The sequence below is a fragment of the Melozone crissalis genome, unplaced genomic scaffold (genome assembly GCF_028551555.1).
Source record: "Melozone crissalis strain CALT ecotype California unplaced genomic scaffold, PUWL_Pcris_2 ptg000033l_1, whole genome shotgun sequence".
NCBI lineage: Eukaryota > Metazoa > Chordata > Aves > Passeriformes > Passerellidae > Melozone > Melozone crissalis.
The window spans coordinates 16,689,730-16,707,067 of record NW_026535811.1 but is presented as its reverse complement, the minus strand read 5'-3'; the positions used below and the strand labels follow the sequence as shown (position 1 = coordinate 16,707,067).

The window sequence follows — 17,338 nt, the reverse complement described above, 5'->3', positions numbered from 1 at the left end:
CCTGCAAGTTTACCCCCAAATCCCCTTAAAACCTCTTTGTTTGAGCAAAGTGCTCCAAGTGTTGATACACTGATGTGGCAAGCCAAGACCAGGACCTGTTTGTGAGTTATCAGAACTACTGCCCATAAAATCAGTTCAGACTCCAGGCGGAGATAAGTGTAGCTCCTTAAGGTCCTTTAAGAGGCAGCATTCAGAGAATGGAATTGATCCAAAGGTAGATCATGATAAATATATTCAGGAAAACTTAAAAGTTCATTAAGTGACATGAATGGGAGTGTTTTATATTGGTCTAAATCGGGTAAAGGGCCGTGAGGGGAATGAGGAGAAGCTGAGGCCACTTGGTTCTGTTCAGCTGGAGGAGACTGAGGGGAGGCCTCGCTGCAGCCTCGTGAAGGAAGGGGAGGGGCAGGCCCTGATCTCCGCTCTCTGGTGACCAGGGACAGGACACAGGAAACGGCTGGAGCTGTGTCAGGGCAGGGTCAGGGTGGGTATCAGGGAAAGGTTCTTCCCCAGAGGGTGTCGGGCACTGCCCAGGCTCCCCAGGGATGGTCACAACCCCAAGGCTGCCAGAGCTCCAGGAGCGTTTGGACACCGCTCTCAGGGATGCACAGGGTGGGATTGCTGGGGGGTCTGTGCAGGGCCAGGAACTGGACTCCTCATCCTGAGGAGTCCCTTCTAACTCAGTTTATTCTGTGATTCTGAGGTACTTCACCCCATTTTGAAGCTTTTTAGAGCAAGCGTTATCTGATGAATAGAAACACTTCTGCTGGGCCTCACTGCTCAGGAGGATCAGTGAGTGGTGACTGATCCCCTCCCAACCTGAGTCTGAACTGCTGTGGACAGTGTGTAACCAGGAAAAAAAAGGTGGAACAGTAAAAACAAAATCCTACATGGATTACTGCTACTGTAGTAGCCATAAACAGGCTACTGTACCCACTGTACTAGCCATAAATAGGTGTGCAGCTATACCTTCAGATAAAAGTTACAGCCCTGGAGAGACTATTTCCATGTTTAATACAAGAGTAGTCATAACTAGTCCAGATATATTTCAATTTAGGCCAGAAACTTGTCTGCAAAGCATGTGAACAATCAGGAAAAACATGGTATTTTCCAGAATGTTCTGCAAACCCCTGAGTACATTTTGGAAGGGAACTTCCACAGCAATTTACTGTATCTCTAACTACAGATAATAATGATCACTGATTCATCCAAGGTACCTGTACTCTTACATAATTCTGCATGTACTTTTGCCCTATTTTCCTTAATTTTTAAAGATTAGATTAGTCCTATTGATAATAGTAATGCCATGTTCTTCTGCTCACTGTATCAGAGCTACACACTGACATAGAATGAACCACTAACATACAGTGTGAAAAAGAAATAAAATGCAGTTGGGTATTTCCTGCACAAGAAATAGGAAGAAGAATCCAAGGTTCAGAATCAGAACTCTATCTAGTGTCAGATTCATGAAATGCATGGCCCAAGCCTGTTTTAAGTATTCTGAGGTTCATTAAATGTCTGTAATCCATGTCCAGCTCTGGAAATCCACGAGCTGCAAATGTGCTGAGGCCACAGAAAAACTGGAAAGCACCACTAAATACAACATGGTAAATTTATATTCCTCAGGCCTTTCCATGCCTTCCCATCTTTAATTTTACAGATATTTTAACACAACTCCCTTCAGTCCAAAGTGAAGAAATCTGGTTTGGCTACTGCTGTGACTGAACCTGATTCCTGTCTTACATCATCCATTTTATCCTCCCACATTTACTCCCTTTGGAATGCTACAGCCTTTTCAACACAAAATAAACAAAACATGCAGTATTCAAGATACACACAAACCACTGAATTATACAGTGGATTATTTTTATCCTATTTGCTATATATTCTTTTTCTAATAATTTCTGTTTTTTCAACTGCTAGCACACACTTCAAACCACTAGATACTTTTCTGAATTATAACTGCTCTGTGAAAATGGATATTTTAACACTTATGTTAGGATTGTTTTTCAGTTAAGCTCAGCTTATTTTATATAAGTTATTATTTTATATAAGTTTCACCTCCTCAGTTTCACCTCTCTTTGCTAACCTGAATAATTTGGTATCATTACCTTCTCATTGCTCACTGCTCATTCTCTTTCATGCCTCTCCCACAGAATGGGGAATGCTCTATTAAACCAGAGCCACATCCATAAACATACCTAGAATCAGAAATGGGGATAGACCAACCTGTCCCAGAACAGGAGAGAGAAAAACAAACCCACCATCCAAAGATTTTTCAGACAAGTGTATTACTGGTAAGTTTTTCTAACCCATTTATGCATCAGGGTCACACATAATGGTATTTTTCTCCTGTACAGCATTACTGCTCTTGTAATGGTAACAATTAGAATGATTGGTCCCACTGGGTGGAATTAGACTAATTTAAACTTATTTCTGCAAAAGGTAAATAGTGTTTTAAGACCAAAAATTAAAACCAAAAACCTTCCCCCACATAGGTTCTGGAAAAACTGGTTACCTAAAATGTGTGATCAAGGTTTAAAAGTCTTTAAAACTTGAAATCAGCAAGTATTATAACATATCTCTGACTTCAAAAGATATATGTGATTCATATTGATTTGAATTGACTTAAGGTCAGGACTTGTTGCATCACTGAACAGGAACAGGAGAGGAAAATAAACTGAATAGGAAAAAAACCAGATAAAAATAAATAATGAGAGTCAGAAGTGGGTGAAGGTGTGAAGGGTTAATTTGGGCACTAAATCTGTCCACCTTTGCCATCATAAATCATTTGTGTGGCACATGAACTTGGGAGTGTATTATTTGCAGTACAGAAACTCACCACAAGCCAGCCCATAACCATTCTCTACTTAGAAGAAGGCTGTTTATTTAAAATTTGATGTAATCAGCTACTTTTTCATAATAGCTTACTACAAATATTTACATAGTTTCCTGTTTTTCCATTTCACATAATCATGACAGAATAGCCCACATTACCTAAGATCTTCTTTGAAATAACCTAGGTTAATTGAAGCAAAAAAACAAGAGCTCACAGGGCCAAAAGATGATCTCAGAATTATCCCAGAATAACAAATCTGACCATTGAAATCTACTCTGAATGAGTAATACCCCTCTAATCAAAGGCAGTGTGGTGTCACATGTACTGGAACAGGACTTGGGAAAATATTCTACACATTTGGACCTTTCCTGGAACTTGGTATTTCACCTCTAAGGTGACAGAGTTACCCTCACTGTCTCTGCCTCTCTGACTCCTAAATCCTTCATATGATCGAGGCTTCTTCTGTAAAATCAAGAGGAGTAATTAAGGCATCCTTGCTCCTACCCTATAATTAGACTTTCCACTACAGTGTGGGCAATACAAATCTGAACCTTTTATGAAGCACATCCTGCATATCCCATATCTTTTTTTTAGAGTCCCATATCTTTTTTTTATCTTTTTAAAGAGTCTTTAGAGCTCTTTTATCCTTCATATTCTTTCCAATGTAAGATTATACCATGAATTCATCAATATGAAAACATTGATGTCCAAAATGTGGCTCCCCTTTTGTCAAAGTCCATGGGATTTATCCAGCACAGAACCTTAAAACGTGACTGAGATACTTAAATTTAGGTGACTTAGAGCTGATTAGTACAATAAACAATTTATCTGATAACTGTAGATAGGCAGTAAATCATTTCAGTTCAACATTTTGCTTTCTGAAAGGAAGTAAACACAAAGTTTATCAGAGGCCAGCATATCAGGTGATATACTGGGAGTATAACTATTTATACAATGCAAAATTTAGCAGAGAAACAAAATAAAATTACAAGCCATTATCATTCACCTCACTTGTAATTGCCAGTGTACCATGGGTATTTTTATTTTTTAGCATAATCCAAACCAGAACTTAAGCCTGATATATACTATTGTATTTGTAATGTAAAATACAATTCCTGTTTTCAATAAATACAAGCATGTAAACCAGTTTTAACATGCTAAAAGTAGTCTGTATATATATTTCATGTAAACCCACATTAACTATAGTTTGGTTTTGTTTTTTCTTTAACAGCAGCTACTTTTCCATACAATAAACCTAAAGACTTTTATTTGGCTTTAACTCTTTTGAGGTTCCAATATAGTCTTCATAGAAAGAAACTGAGTTTCTGCAAAGATCTCAAAGACAATGGGAAATTTAACTCCAAATTTGGAAAAATATTCATTTAGGCACTTCAATAAAACCCAAAATAAATTCCAAGAGGCACAATTCCAAATGTGATTTAATTATTTATGAGCTTCAAACTGAACACATGTTAAAGTGCTTTTTTAAACGAATATTAACTTGTTTTACAGTAACTATGTTGTATTTTAAAAATAGAGGAGGAAGTTTTATTGATAAGTATTTTACACCTGACCTCTCCAGCACATGTTAAAACTCTTCCTTGCTAAGGACAAAGCTTGCAAAATGCAATCACACAACCACAACGCCATGCATTTGATAAAAGAAATGCAAACCACATGAGCAAAACTGACAGAAATTTTGGGGTTTTTAAACCTGAATTACAAATCTTCAAGTCATGCAAAATCATTGATCCCTAAAAACATTCAGATTATGAAATAAAGAGGTGGCATTCCTGTAGGACAGGTGTGATGATTAAGAGCAGATTTACAGGGCACTCTCTCTTGTAGCATTCCTCCCATTGCACTTATATGGCTTTTAAAATCATCATGGATGTGATCATATTTTCAGCATATAATCATAAATGTGGGACCTGCAAGTAGGGGGAGACACCTTTTTAACTCTACTGTGCTGTAAAATTTGAAAGGTAAGCATTCCTTTGGGATATGGATGTACTGAGGAAGAAAAGCAGGATTGACCAACGGCGTTACTCTTTTTCCATCAGTTCCTTATTTCCTTTCCTGCTGTTCTCATTTCTCCCCATTTTCTCCCCTGCTGAGCTGATTTCTTCCAGCTGCTTTCTTGCAGAGTTCACTTTCTCTAAGAGCAGGAAAATGTGTTCTGCAAACTCGCGCACAGCTCCGCAGCCACCTCTGCTCTTACAGATGTAACCAGCAGCCTTCTGGGCAGCAGCACAGGCATCAGCAGGCACAGCACTCATGCCTGCCTGCTTCAGGCACTCCACGTCAGACTCCTCATTTCCTGGGGAGGAAGATGACAGGCAAGGCCAAATATCACACAAGGGAAAGAATCAGTATTTTTCTCAGTGTTTCTCTGGGTATGCAGTGATCTGATTTTTGAATTTTTTTTTTTTTTGGTCACAATGTTCATCTCAGCAGCTCAACAGCAGTTTGCACATGCAAGTCAGGTGTTGTAAAATGATGGCGATCCATATAAATGATGATCACAATTCACAATCTTCAGGCAAGAGAATGCTACTTTTAAGAGCAGTAAAATTATGTGAGCAGCTGAATAAGCATTGGCAGGACTCCTCACTTAGCCTGTCTCTGAAATACAGTTTCGCACAGAAGCACATGGCTTTCAGTTCTAATTCTGTCCATTTCTGATTACCATTTCAGAACATAATCTATACAATAGCCCCCTGAAATCAACTACAATGAGTTCAAAACTGTCAGCTCAAAGTGTATACTTATCAACATTTTGATATCAAAATGTTTCCTAAAAACAAAAGCTTTCCTATATTCCACTGGAAAAACAGTGAAGACTTCCCTTACCAAATTACACAAATTCATCACTGTCTATAACATTTAGATTGTACCCTAACAGGCCTTGAAATACCTACTTTTGGTGAGCATGTGCTGCAATGTGCACAGCAATCCCATTAAATTCAGTATATTTACAAAGAGAAAAGTGGTTTGAAGCTCAGCAGCAGTACAATGATTCCATTTGTCTATGCTATTTAAATTAAATAAACCAAAGAAAAGGAACTGACCTAAGTAAGCCACCTCTTTCCAGCTCAAACCCATGTCCTCCTGCCAGTCCTTCAGAACCTGTAGTTTATTTGTTACACTGACTTTGGCTACACATCCCAGCTGCATGGCTGACAGTGTTTTTGAACAATCCCTGTCAGAGATGAGTCGGACCTATAGAAATAAAATTAGAATAAGTTCTACACCAAAGAAATATGACATATAAGTTGATTTACTATTCAAAAAAAAAAAAAAAGGCAAATTTTGCTAGTAGAAGCTCTCTGGAAAAGCACTGAATGATTGATTTTCAAAACTCAGAGCAGAAGTGATTAGCTTCCAAAACCAGAGCCTTGAGGTTCCTTTAGGAAGGTGAAATACCTTTCTGCAGCCCTCCCTGATGTTCAAAAATAATTTACATTTGTCTTTTTAAATGCAACATGTACTAAATAAAATTCTAAATATCACAGTATGGTTGCATGGTGACTGTCTAGTGTAGTATGATCTAATTAAGTCACAATGTGGAATGAGAGAATTTCCAAGAAAGATTTCTGAAATATTTGCCAAAGTAGAACATGAAGATTTTCCCTGGCCCCTCTACTTAATAACATAACTTTATTTATAGCACCATTTCAGAGCACCAAAGCAACACTACACAGACTGAAGCAGCACAGCACATTATCTCTGGAAGTTCATTTCAAATTCGAAATTTCAGGAATGGTGCACAAGGTAAGCTAAAACCAGAAGATAATTGCAGCAGGATTTTTAGAAATCTCAGATGCAAATCCTTCAGGTTTTCTGTCAAAGATGTAGACAAGCTTATCTTCCCTGATTGCTTTTAAATACAAACGAATGCTTGACACTCATTTTAAGTACAGAATGAAGAGAAGAGGAGCAAAAGGCAGGATTGTATCAGCAACATATACAAAAAATAAATAAAGTGCAGCACAAAGGCCTAGAGATTTTCAATGAAACATTCCAAGTCAAAGAAGGTATGGAAATAGGCTCCAACAGGCAACAAAAAGTGATTACAAGCTTCCTACCCCTCTGGCTTTCTAGAAAATGAAGCTGAGGGACTGCTGAAAAAACATCTACTCCATTTCACGGGAGTGGGCTCTGGGGTGACCTCACTGTGGCCTCCCAGTGTCTGCAGGGAGCCCACAGGAAAGATGGAGAGAGACTCTTGACGAGAGCCTGGAGTGACAGGACAAGGGGCAATGGCTCCAAAGTGTCAGAGGGGAGGGTTAGACTGGATATAAGGAAGAAATTGTGCCCTGTGAGGGTGGTGAGGCCCTGGCACAGGGTGCCCAGAGCAGCTGTGGCTGCCCCTGGATCCCTGGCAGTGTCCAAGGCCAGGCTGGATGGGGCTCTGAGCAACCTGGGATAGTGGAAGGTGTCCCTGCCCATGGCAGGGGGATGGAACAAGGTGGTTCAACCCAGCCATTCTCTGATTCTGTGAAATGGAGAGAGATGCTGTAATTACTGTGATTGAGAACTTTCTCAAAACACTTATTTTCCTCTGGGGGTTCTGAGGATAACATTTGTCCCAACCAATATATTATGCTGCTTGACCACAAGCACTGTGAAGAAACTTCAACTTCTATGCTGCAAGAATATATTTTTAAAAATCTTTTAATGTGCAGGTTACATGAGACATGAAGGCTCACTCTTCAGAACAGCACTTACCTGGATTCCTCTTTTCTTCAACAGATCAATGCCAACAATATCTCTGTAATCGTAGGAGACCATTTCCTTGTGATCTTCTGTCACATAAATGCGACCATTGGTCAGACATCCATCAATGCTGCAAACCAAGAGCTTCACCTCTTTTAGTGGCTCTTTGCCAAAATATCCAAAGCTAGACAAAGAAATTATCATTTTAGGATAGAAGTTTTTGCACACTTCAAAACCCCAAGTATTTCCCATACAACTGTAACCTTCAGACAGAAGAATCAGCTTTGAAATTGTTCTTTTCTAATTTTTTTTCTCATCATCATCACTCTCCAACTATATTGTCCCTCTCCAAAGAACCAAACAGAACTATCCAAAAGACAGCTTATTTATGTCATCCATTTAAAAATTAGGATGAAAAAGGCACAGAAAACATACTCCATTCCCACCCATTATTTCCTTAGAGCAGCTGCAAAGAAAAGGCAGTGGTGAGGTGGAATCAGCTCATGCCCTCTACACAAACATTTCCATTCCCAGGCATTAGTTATAGTGGTCTGCAGCATGGAAATCTGGGGCACCTCAGCTGGGAAAGCCAGAGATGATGCTAACACATTGCTGAGGTATAGTAGGGCTTACACTCTTCCCCAAGCTGAACTTTAAGGAAAAAATCAAACTACCAAAATCCCACCATGTAACAAAGGTAATTCAGTTGATTTCAACGGAGAAAGGAAAAAATCCTGGGCAGAAATAAAGCTGCCCAATTATCTTTGATCTCCATTGCTTACATTCCATGCATTATGAATTCACATGACCACACTTTGAAGCAAGCAGCATCAAAGAAATAAGGGAATAAAAAGTGCTTTTACCTCAACACTCTCTGCTCTGCAATAGGCCAGTCAATGTCTATGTCAATATCCACACTGTGCTCTGCACGCATTTCATAGTAGGCCATTTTACCACCCTGAAGGAAATAAAATCCACTCAAATTTTATGCTTGGGTCAACACAAACACAAAACTCTACAATTTAGCACCATGCAATGAAAGCCAAGTGCCTTTGGTTACAGAGTGGCCACCACGGCCTATATAAAAGTGAACCATCAATTATGTTTTTGCCAGTGACACAGAACCATTTGAAGGAACAGTTAGTAACTACTGAAGAAATAGTTAATAACTATTTCCATTTTACAACTAGAGAAAGTGTGCAAGATGTTGTGCATTATAGCAGTTACATCACAATAATTTCACTAGCTCTTTTAATCAGCAAAATAGTAATACCTTGAGCATTTGCTTAGGAAGACTATTTTGTTATTCGCTTACTGTTACTTAATTTCCAAGGGAAATATATCCACCACACCACAGTGTTGTTCTGCACCACTACATTGGGATGTAAACATCAGGAAAGGGAAAAAGACTGTTAAAGTTACAGTACAAAAATTGGCATAAGATGAAACTGGCTGAATATAGAAATTTGCAGATTATGACAAGGCTCTGACACTGCATGAAGCTCAGGTTCACACTTTTAGTGGCACTAAAATGAATTCTAAGATACACTGGTGAACTCCTGCAAAACTCAACTCACTATTGTATTGGTTTAAGGTTAAAGCTATAAAAAACATTTATTTGCATAAATTTATTTGCTATGGAGGATGCTGTTTACTGGAACTGCCCTAGCTATAACTAGCTCTGCTAAGTTACAAATAATTAGCAAACTGTTCTGAGGTCAGAATGCTGTTATTTCACACTGACTACATCAGAAATCAAAACAGAGTATTGAATTCAGAACCCTCTACAGCAAGAGTAGATGTATTATTCTGAAGAGCATGAAAAACCAGAAGCACTAACCTGCAAGTAGCCTTTCTCAATCAGATGCCTCTTGGCAAAATAAAACGAGCCATTTTCATAGAGCTCCCCAGGCCAGTCCTGCCTCCGGTACCGCTTTGCTGGATTCAGGTTTTGGGGTTCTGTCATCTTGTTTTCTGTTAACAGAGGAAAACAATTACAAAAGCTTTAAATAATTCCTGTTCAGAGTCACTTAACAACCTAAATAACTTTCTGTTGAAAAATTAAGGGTATAATTCAGTCACCAACTTCTGTCATTATTGCCTCCTTCTGCTTAACTTTATAAAGAATCATAGACTGATTTGAGTTGGAAGGGATGTTAAAGATGATCCAGTTCCTACCCCTTGCCATGGGCAGGGGACACCTTCACCATCCTAGGTTGCTAAGAGCCCCATCCAGCCTGGTCTGGAACACTTCTAGGGATACAAAATCCACAACTTCTCTGGGGAATCACTGAATTGCTTCTCTTTTTGGAACTGTGGATAAATTGGAGGACTATTCTGTATGTCTAGCAGTGAAAAAGGAAACTTTTCATTACCACTTTAGAAAAAAAACCCCAAACCAACCAAACAGAAACAACAACAAAAACCCAAGAGGTTATTTGCTTCAAAACTCATTCCCACAAGGAGTAGGAGGGACATTCTACCAGACTGTCCTTGCCAATATGAAATAAATACTATCCCTGTACTCCAACTCTTATTGCATGTGGGAATGCCTGAATGCACTCTGATACCTGAAAGGGCCAGCCTGAAATCTGGAAGGTGAAAAAAGAGCATATGTGAATAATTTTTGCCTGTGAAAACATCTTGGGACTTCCCCAAAATACATCCTATTTAAGGATATGCATTAACTCTTCATAAGTGTCCACAAATAAACAAACAGCTGTCTGCACAAACACCATCCCAAAAGATCCCACATTATTACCAATGACAATTGTACATGCACCAGAAACCAAATCAAGTACCAGTGACTTTTGCCCTCAAGCCCCTTCAATCCAGATGTACAAAGAAGCTAAAATTCACCAGGTCTCGTGATCCAGTAACCACAAGAAAGTTAGAGGGCATTCTCAAACACCCAAAACATCCTGAGGCTTTAGTAGATACACACATCCCTTGTGTTTCATAACCAGCTAAAGCTTTGTGCTCACCGAAGTAAACATTTCCAGTCACAGAGAGACATCTTTCTCTTTCAGGGTCTATCAATATTAAACCTTAATGCAGAAGGAACAACAGAGCTACACAAAAAAAACCCAAAACATTAAATTCTTTTAGCATAATCAGTACTCTAAAGCTGTATGGAAAAATAAAAAGAAGAAAAACCATTGTATAATGCTGCTGTGAATCACTGTCACCTGAAACACCTCACACCCTAAAGGCCATTTGCATTTATCCTTAAGCTGCTCATGCTGGCACAATGTGTTTCCAGCTCTCCTCAGTCCTTGCAGCTGAATAATTCCTTATCTCTCACCACATTAAAAAGGTTAGGATCTCATTTTGTGCAGAAGAATTACTTCTTTTTTTAGGTAGGCCTCGAGGCTTCCTTATTTAACAATCTGCCTCTGGGACACAAGCACTGCAGGAACCCACATGGCAGATCCACATGAGATTCATTCTTTCACATCTGTCCCTTCCAGCATCTCAAGATGTGCATGTGGCTTGCTAAACTGCAGTCCACAGAATCCTGAAACTGCCACCCATGCTTTTGATATTCCTCTTATACTGCACAAACAAAAAGCATCACTTATTTCTCCTCTTATGGGGAACAATGACAATGTTCAAGTGTTTATTCTAAACAAAGGTTAACTTTTATTTTATCTTATCTCTAAGATCAAGCCTCATTTATCACACATGCTCTTTTACAGCATGATGATTTCTAAACTCTCAGAAAAATTTCATCTGAAGCAATTTATATCTCAACAAAATAACTGTAATGCCTGAGTAACTTTAATTAAAAAAAAAAAAAAAAACAAACAAAACTCCAGTGTGAGAATACCTGAAATAGCCATTTTTAAAAAATGAAAACATTTCTGCTTTAACCACAGAAACAAAGCCAACATACAAAATGTGCGGAATAGCTCTTTGTACCAGGACAAAAAGTGCTTTATAGCTAAACCAAGGTGCAATTTTATTTGTAAAATGTCAATCTTTGGGCACCTTGGCCACTGTAGCTAAGGGCCATATTTTCTCTGGGAAAAACCAGTCACATTTTTCTGGATGAGCTAACCAACATGAGTTCAGCACTCATGACTCAAAGGCATTTTGCAACGTGACATAAGTCAGCAGCCAAATTATCAGGATGAAACAAAACCTAAGTCTGCAGGCCAAAAGATTGTCATCCCATTCTCACCAAGATTTTATCTCACATTTTTGTCATTTGTCAGCTACTGCATAGCAAGAACAAACAGTTTTGTAGTTAGGACCTCAGAGTAGTGTCTGAATACCCATAAATATCCTCTAGGAAGAAGTTAACATGTAAGGTTTTTTCTGGAACTGTATCTTCAGCTTAGACAAGCTAATATATTTTTAATATAACTTTAATTTCTACAAAACAGTTACAGAAAGGCTGAGCAATGCTCAGTAATATCAAGACACCAGTGCTTGGAAGGAATTTTTAAGCCATCTCAAATCTCTTGGAGAGAATTCAGTCTATGCTTCAGACATCACTTCCTGGAATAGGATAGGTACGAAAAGCAAGATTTTGGAAAGAAAAAGTGAAGTATAACTGTAACCAGAAACATCTAAACATTACCTCCTTTCTTTACCTCACTCCATCTGAATTGATGCCTCCTCACAACAGAGAAGACAGAATCAAAGCCCTCCTTCTGGATCATATCTGCCACTTTTATAAGGTCACTGGGATGTAAACAGGGAGATGTTGCTTGAATATTTCCTACAATGTCAACCTCTAAAGAAAAACAAAGAGACATTTATGAAACAATGCACATCTTTGCTAACACACAACTGCAAAGTATGGTATGAGTAAGTACCACACACCAAAAAAAAAAAAAAAAAGGAGAATCTGAATCTTTCTGGTTTTTACTTACTCAGCGCTTTACTTTACTTATTTTTCTAATACTAAGTGCATCGTCCCTCTGGGGCTACCATATAAAAGCTCAGCATATTTCACTCCTGATTTACCATGATGATGATTGAGAAACTCTGTGATGGCTTCTAGGGAAGTGGAGGAGTCTTGAGAGACTTCGGGGCTCCTGCGATGGACCTGAGCACCAAACTGCTTCGCAACCTTCTCGATCTCATCGTGGTCTGTGGAAACCCATATGCTGTTGGCAGACAGTGACAGAAATTAATATAAAGAATAAATCATTATTGACTTGCCTGTTGCAATTTAACCTGAAAAAAACCCCAACTTGTTTATGTCTGTACTAAAACTTGCAATAGAAGGAACTAATTCTTGTGTTTGTATTAATAAAACTATCCCAGTCAGTCCAACCAGCAGCTTTTAACAATGGGGATAAAAAAACACCAGAGTGTAAAATCTGAATCTTGAGTTGCATTTCATGCAGGAAGCTTAAGCAGCATAAAATGTAGAAGTGTTACCAGAAAAATCCAGTGTCAGCACAAAGAATTTGTTAGGCATGTTAACAATCCTACGAATTGTAAATGCGTTGGATGTGGCATTCAGAATCATGTAAGAGTTTAGTTTACAAGTAAAACTGCCACAAAGTTAAAAGATTAGCTTATGCTGCAAGTGTGTTAAAATGTGTTAATTGGGCTCCATACACTCCCAGAGAAGGAGCTGTTCAAGTTCCATATGTTTTGGCACAGAAAACTTCCAGCACTGGTAAAGCAAGATTGCAATCGTTCAGGGAAAATAAACATTTACAAAAGGAAGGGCTAATTCTGAGTATCATGTGATGACAAACACTGAGCAAGTGTGAAGCCACTGCTGTCATCGTGATGACAAAAAAGCATGAGAGGTATAAAAACAAAAGCTATGAAAAGTCACCCTTCCTCTCCCAGCAATGTGGCATTCTCAATGCACTGTCCAAAGCAAATGGTGCTGCAGTTACATTTCTTCCCCCAAAGACATTGTGGGATCATCAGCAGAAAAATATGTGTGATAGCAACAGCAATGTCAAGTCACACCCCGAGAACAAACACACAAGAGGCGTTTTCCAGAAACTGCTTTGGGATGGTGAACTTAAATACACATTCTCCATTCAACCACGAGAGTTCTGCTGTGTAACAGGTACCTTGCACAGCTGTTCCATAGGTGACAAGGCAAACCTGGTGCATGTCCACCTACTGCACCTGCCATGCCTCAAAGTCAGGCTGCACAACCCTGACTGGCTTCCTGTTGGGAAAATTCAGATGCCAAAGAGAAGCCACAGCAGGTCATTCAGCAGTACAGATTCACAGTCATTAAGAAATTATCAGTAACCTCAGTAACCAGAAATGTTCTTGTCTGTTTTTTTATTAAAAATTAAACAGAGTGCTGCATCCTCTACTTTTCAGATACACCAAGAAAGGTTTTCCAGGCCAGGTAATGACAGAGCAGCTATGAGATACAGTGCTCTGGATCTAGCTGTGCTACATTTCTCCTCGACTTGTTCTGAGCATTATGCAGCAGGTTTGCACTGGGAACCTGCCCCTAAGAGTGCTACACACCGAGCACATCCTAACCATGGCTTCAATTACCAGCAAATGTGTAGAAAATCCTCAGTCTTGCTCCTGCAGAGAAATCTGTAATGCCTCTATTCTCAACACCAACAACACACATGTTTCTATCTAGCTCTAATTATTGCTTCTGAAGTTTCAGGCACTTGGCCACAAACTGGGCTTCTCTTCTGTGTCACATGGGCACAAAAGATTATCTCCTTTAACTTGACATTTGAGTGAGACTGCTTCTGATGTGCTGGGTCCAGCTGTGGGCTGCCTGATACCAAAAAAGAAAAATGGGAGCAAGCTCAGCAGGAGCCAGCACGATGACTGGGCCTGGGAGCACACATATGCCCGGAGATGCTGAAAGAGACATCTCAGCAAGGAGGTGATTTCACTGCTGGGCAGGGAGAGAGGAAATAAGGAAAATTTTTCTGGGTGAGCACAGTGAAAGGAACAGAAGGGCTGTGGGATCTCCATCCTTGGAGATGGCTCAGCGCACGCTGTCCTGAGTACTCAGGCGACAACAAACCAAAGTCATCCTGCGCTTCAGCAGTTCACAGGAGATCACCTCCAGCCCGGCAGTCCCATTTAATGCAGATGTCTTAATGAAGTAAACCCATCAATATTTACAACATCACCAGCTCGTGGCCACCAAACCACACATCAGAAAAACTTTAATTTCAATTTACTGTGTAAGACTTTAATTTCTCCATTCCTCTGCTGCTCACCCTCAGCAGAAGGAACAGCTGAGTTCTTGACAGGGTGCTTGCCCTGCCTGACCCTTAACCTGGTGCCACAGTAACTGCACCCCCTTGTCCCAAGTGAGGATCAATCCTGCCTCAGTGGCAGAGTCACAGCATGGGTCGGGCTGGAAGGGACCACAGCGGGTCAGCTGCTCCCACCTCCCTGCTCCAGCAGGTTGCACAGGATTCCATCCTGGCAGCTTTTGAGTATCTCCAAGGGAGACTCCGCACCCTCCCAGGGCAGCCTGTTCCAGTAAAGAAGCTCTTCCTACTGTCCAGGTGGAACTTGCTGGGCATTAGTTCCTGACCCTTCTCCTGTCCCATTGCTGGGCCCGACGGAGCAGAGCCAGGTCCCTGCTCTGAACCCTCCCTGCAGACACTGACAGTCATCCCTAAGAGCCTCTTGACGAAGCAGCAGCTTTCCCCAGCCTCTCCCTGGGCCAGGGTCCCCCGGCCCGTCCATCCCGAACCAGAGCCCCCCGGCCCGTCCATCCCAAACCCGAACCCGCCGGGGGCTGGGGAGGCGCAGGGTGGCCGGCGCATGCGCACCTGTGGAAGACGCCGGCATCGATGGCGGCGCGCAGCACCCAGCCGATGAGCGGCACCCCCGCCAGCAGCTTGATGTTCTTCAGCGGGATCCCTTTGCTGCCGCCCCGCGCCAGCACCAACGCGGCCAGGTGGGGCTGCGGCCGCCCCTCGCCCCCATCCATGGCCGTGTCTCTGTCCCTGTCCCGCTCCCCTCCTCTCTCCCGCCGCGCCCCGCCACGTTCGCGGACCGCCCCCCTGGGGCATGCCGGGAAATGTAGTCCTCCGCTGCCGTGCATGCGTGTGGGGAGAGCGGCGGGGAGACGCCGGGGGGGACAGCGAGGGACGCGCTGTGTGGGGGGGCTCGAGGGGGGATGGAGGATCATCCAGCCTGCAGGGAGGAGAGGGTGCTCTTTTGGCACAAGGTGCCCCGCAAAGCCTGCTTTCACGGCAGGATGGATGGATGGATGGATGGATGGATGGATGGATGGATGGGTGGGTGGGTGGATGGATGGGTGGATGGATGGATGGATGGATGGATGGATGGATGGATGGATGGATGGGTGGATGAATGGATGGATGATGGACGGACTTCTGCAGTGTGTATCTCTTTAGTCTAGAGAAGACTGCGAGGGAATCTCATTAATGCATGTAAGTATCTCAAGGGGTGCAAAGAGAATGGTGCCAGACTTTCCAGTTACAGGACGAGGAGCACTGGCCATAAACTAAACACAAGAATCTCAGCCTGAGGAAGAATTTCTGCACACTGAGGGCGGCAGAGCCCTGAACAGCTGCCCAGGGAGGGGCTGGAGTCTCCCTCTCCGGGGACATTCCAACCCAGTGGGACACGCTCCTGTGTCACCTGCTGCAGGTGACCCTGCCTGGGCAGGGCGTTGGACAGGGTGATCTCCAGAGGTCACTGTAATCACAATTCCAGGATAATCCTGTGGTTCTACAGCTCTTTGCGGGCGTTCGCGGGCCGTGGCTGCCGTCCTGCGGGCACACAGGACGTGGCTCTTAAGGGAGGTTGGCGGAGCCCCGGCCTCGGGAGCTGAGCCTGGGCACAGTGCCAAACAATTCCGGGCTTTTTCCGATCCCAAATTCCAAGGGTTTCTCCAGCCTCATTCCCTTCCCTGTTGAGCAGCTCCGGCAGAGGGCAGAGCAGCCACACGGAGCCTCGTGGTGGGAAGGGGAGCTGGGAAGTGCTCCTGGCTTCTCGTTTCCACTTCCTAAAGATGTATTAAAGTATAAAAACACACGGTGATGCTATTCCAACTGTCTTATAGAAACCGAATGGGCAAAATAAAGTAATCCCCTGCTGCCATAAGGCTGCAGGGGAATTTGGGGTTTAAGCGGAAAGTAGAGGCTGTTGAAGAAGTCACAAAGTCACTCCTGGAGACTCAGGATCTCAGTCCCGTGTCAGTCCATGGTGAAAACGTGCCACGAGTGGGTGACTGATGTCCTCTGGTTATTCAAGATGTCTTGTGGAGCAAAAGGACCTTATCTATCACTGCCAAACTAAACATTCCCATTACGTTCATCAGTAGGCAGGCATTTAAGAAGAATATTCATACTGGGGGGTTGTTTGTTCTTTCTGAAGTTCCAAGAGATCCAGCAGCAATAGAGAGTTTGCTCTTTGCAGATCAAGGAAGCATCTTTCAGGCCTCTTTATTTTTTAATAAGATGAAATTAGTAGTTGTAAGGTTCTGAGGAGTGTGATTCCTGCAGATCACTTTCTATGTACTTATTTTTAGTTAATTTTTTTCTTTTTAACTCTAGGATTTTAAACCTTTGCCATGCTCAAACTCCCATACATTTAGCTCTATGCTTCTGTCAGAGTTTTCTGTGCCCACAACAGACCAATCTGGAAAAAAGCACAAGATTATTGAGTCCAAAGTTTAATTGAACACCACCACATCAATGAGACCATGGCACTAAGTACCATATCCAGTGGTTTCTTGACCCCACTACCTGTCTGGACAGCCCATTCTTGACCACAGTGAGGAAATTAAAACCACCTGTAATTTGGTTCACCACATTGTGAAAATTTTAT

General features: G+C 41.7%; 1 protein-coding gene across 1 annotated transcript; it reads right to left on the bottom strand.

Moving 5' to 3' along the window:
• Window positions 1-3,456: 3,456 nt before the first annotated feature.
• Window positions 3,457-15,514, bottom strand: CMAS (cytidine monophosphate N-acetylneuraminic acid synthetase). Its single transcript, XM_054282252.1, has 8 exons — window positions 15,310-15,514; window positions 12,533-12,675; window positions 12,144-12,299; window positions 9,399-9,532; window positions 8,422-8,516; window positions 7,571-7,742; window positions 5,911-6,061; window positions 3,457-5,159 (listed from the first exon to the last, which is right to left on the bottom strand). Exons 1-8 carry the CDS (start codon window positions 15,468-15,470, stop codon window positions 4,885-4,887), a joined length of 1,287 nt encoding a protein of 428 aa, XP_054138227.1. The 5' UTR covers window positions 15,471-15,514; the 3' UTR covers window positions 3,457-4,884.
• Window positions 15,515-17,338: the final 1,824 nt, after the last annotated feature.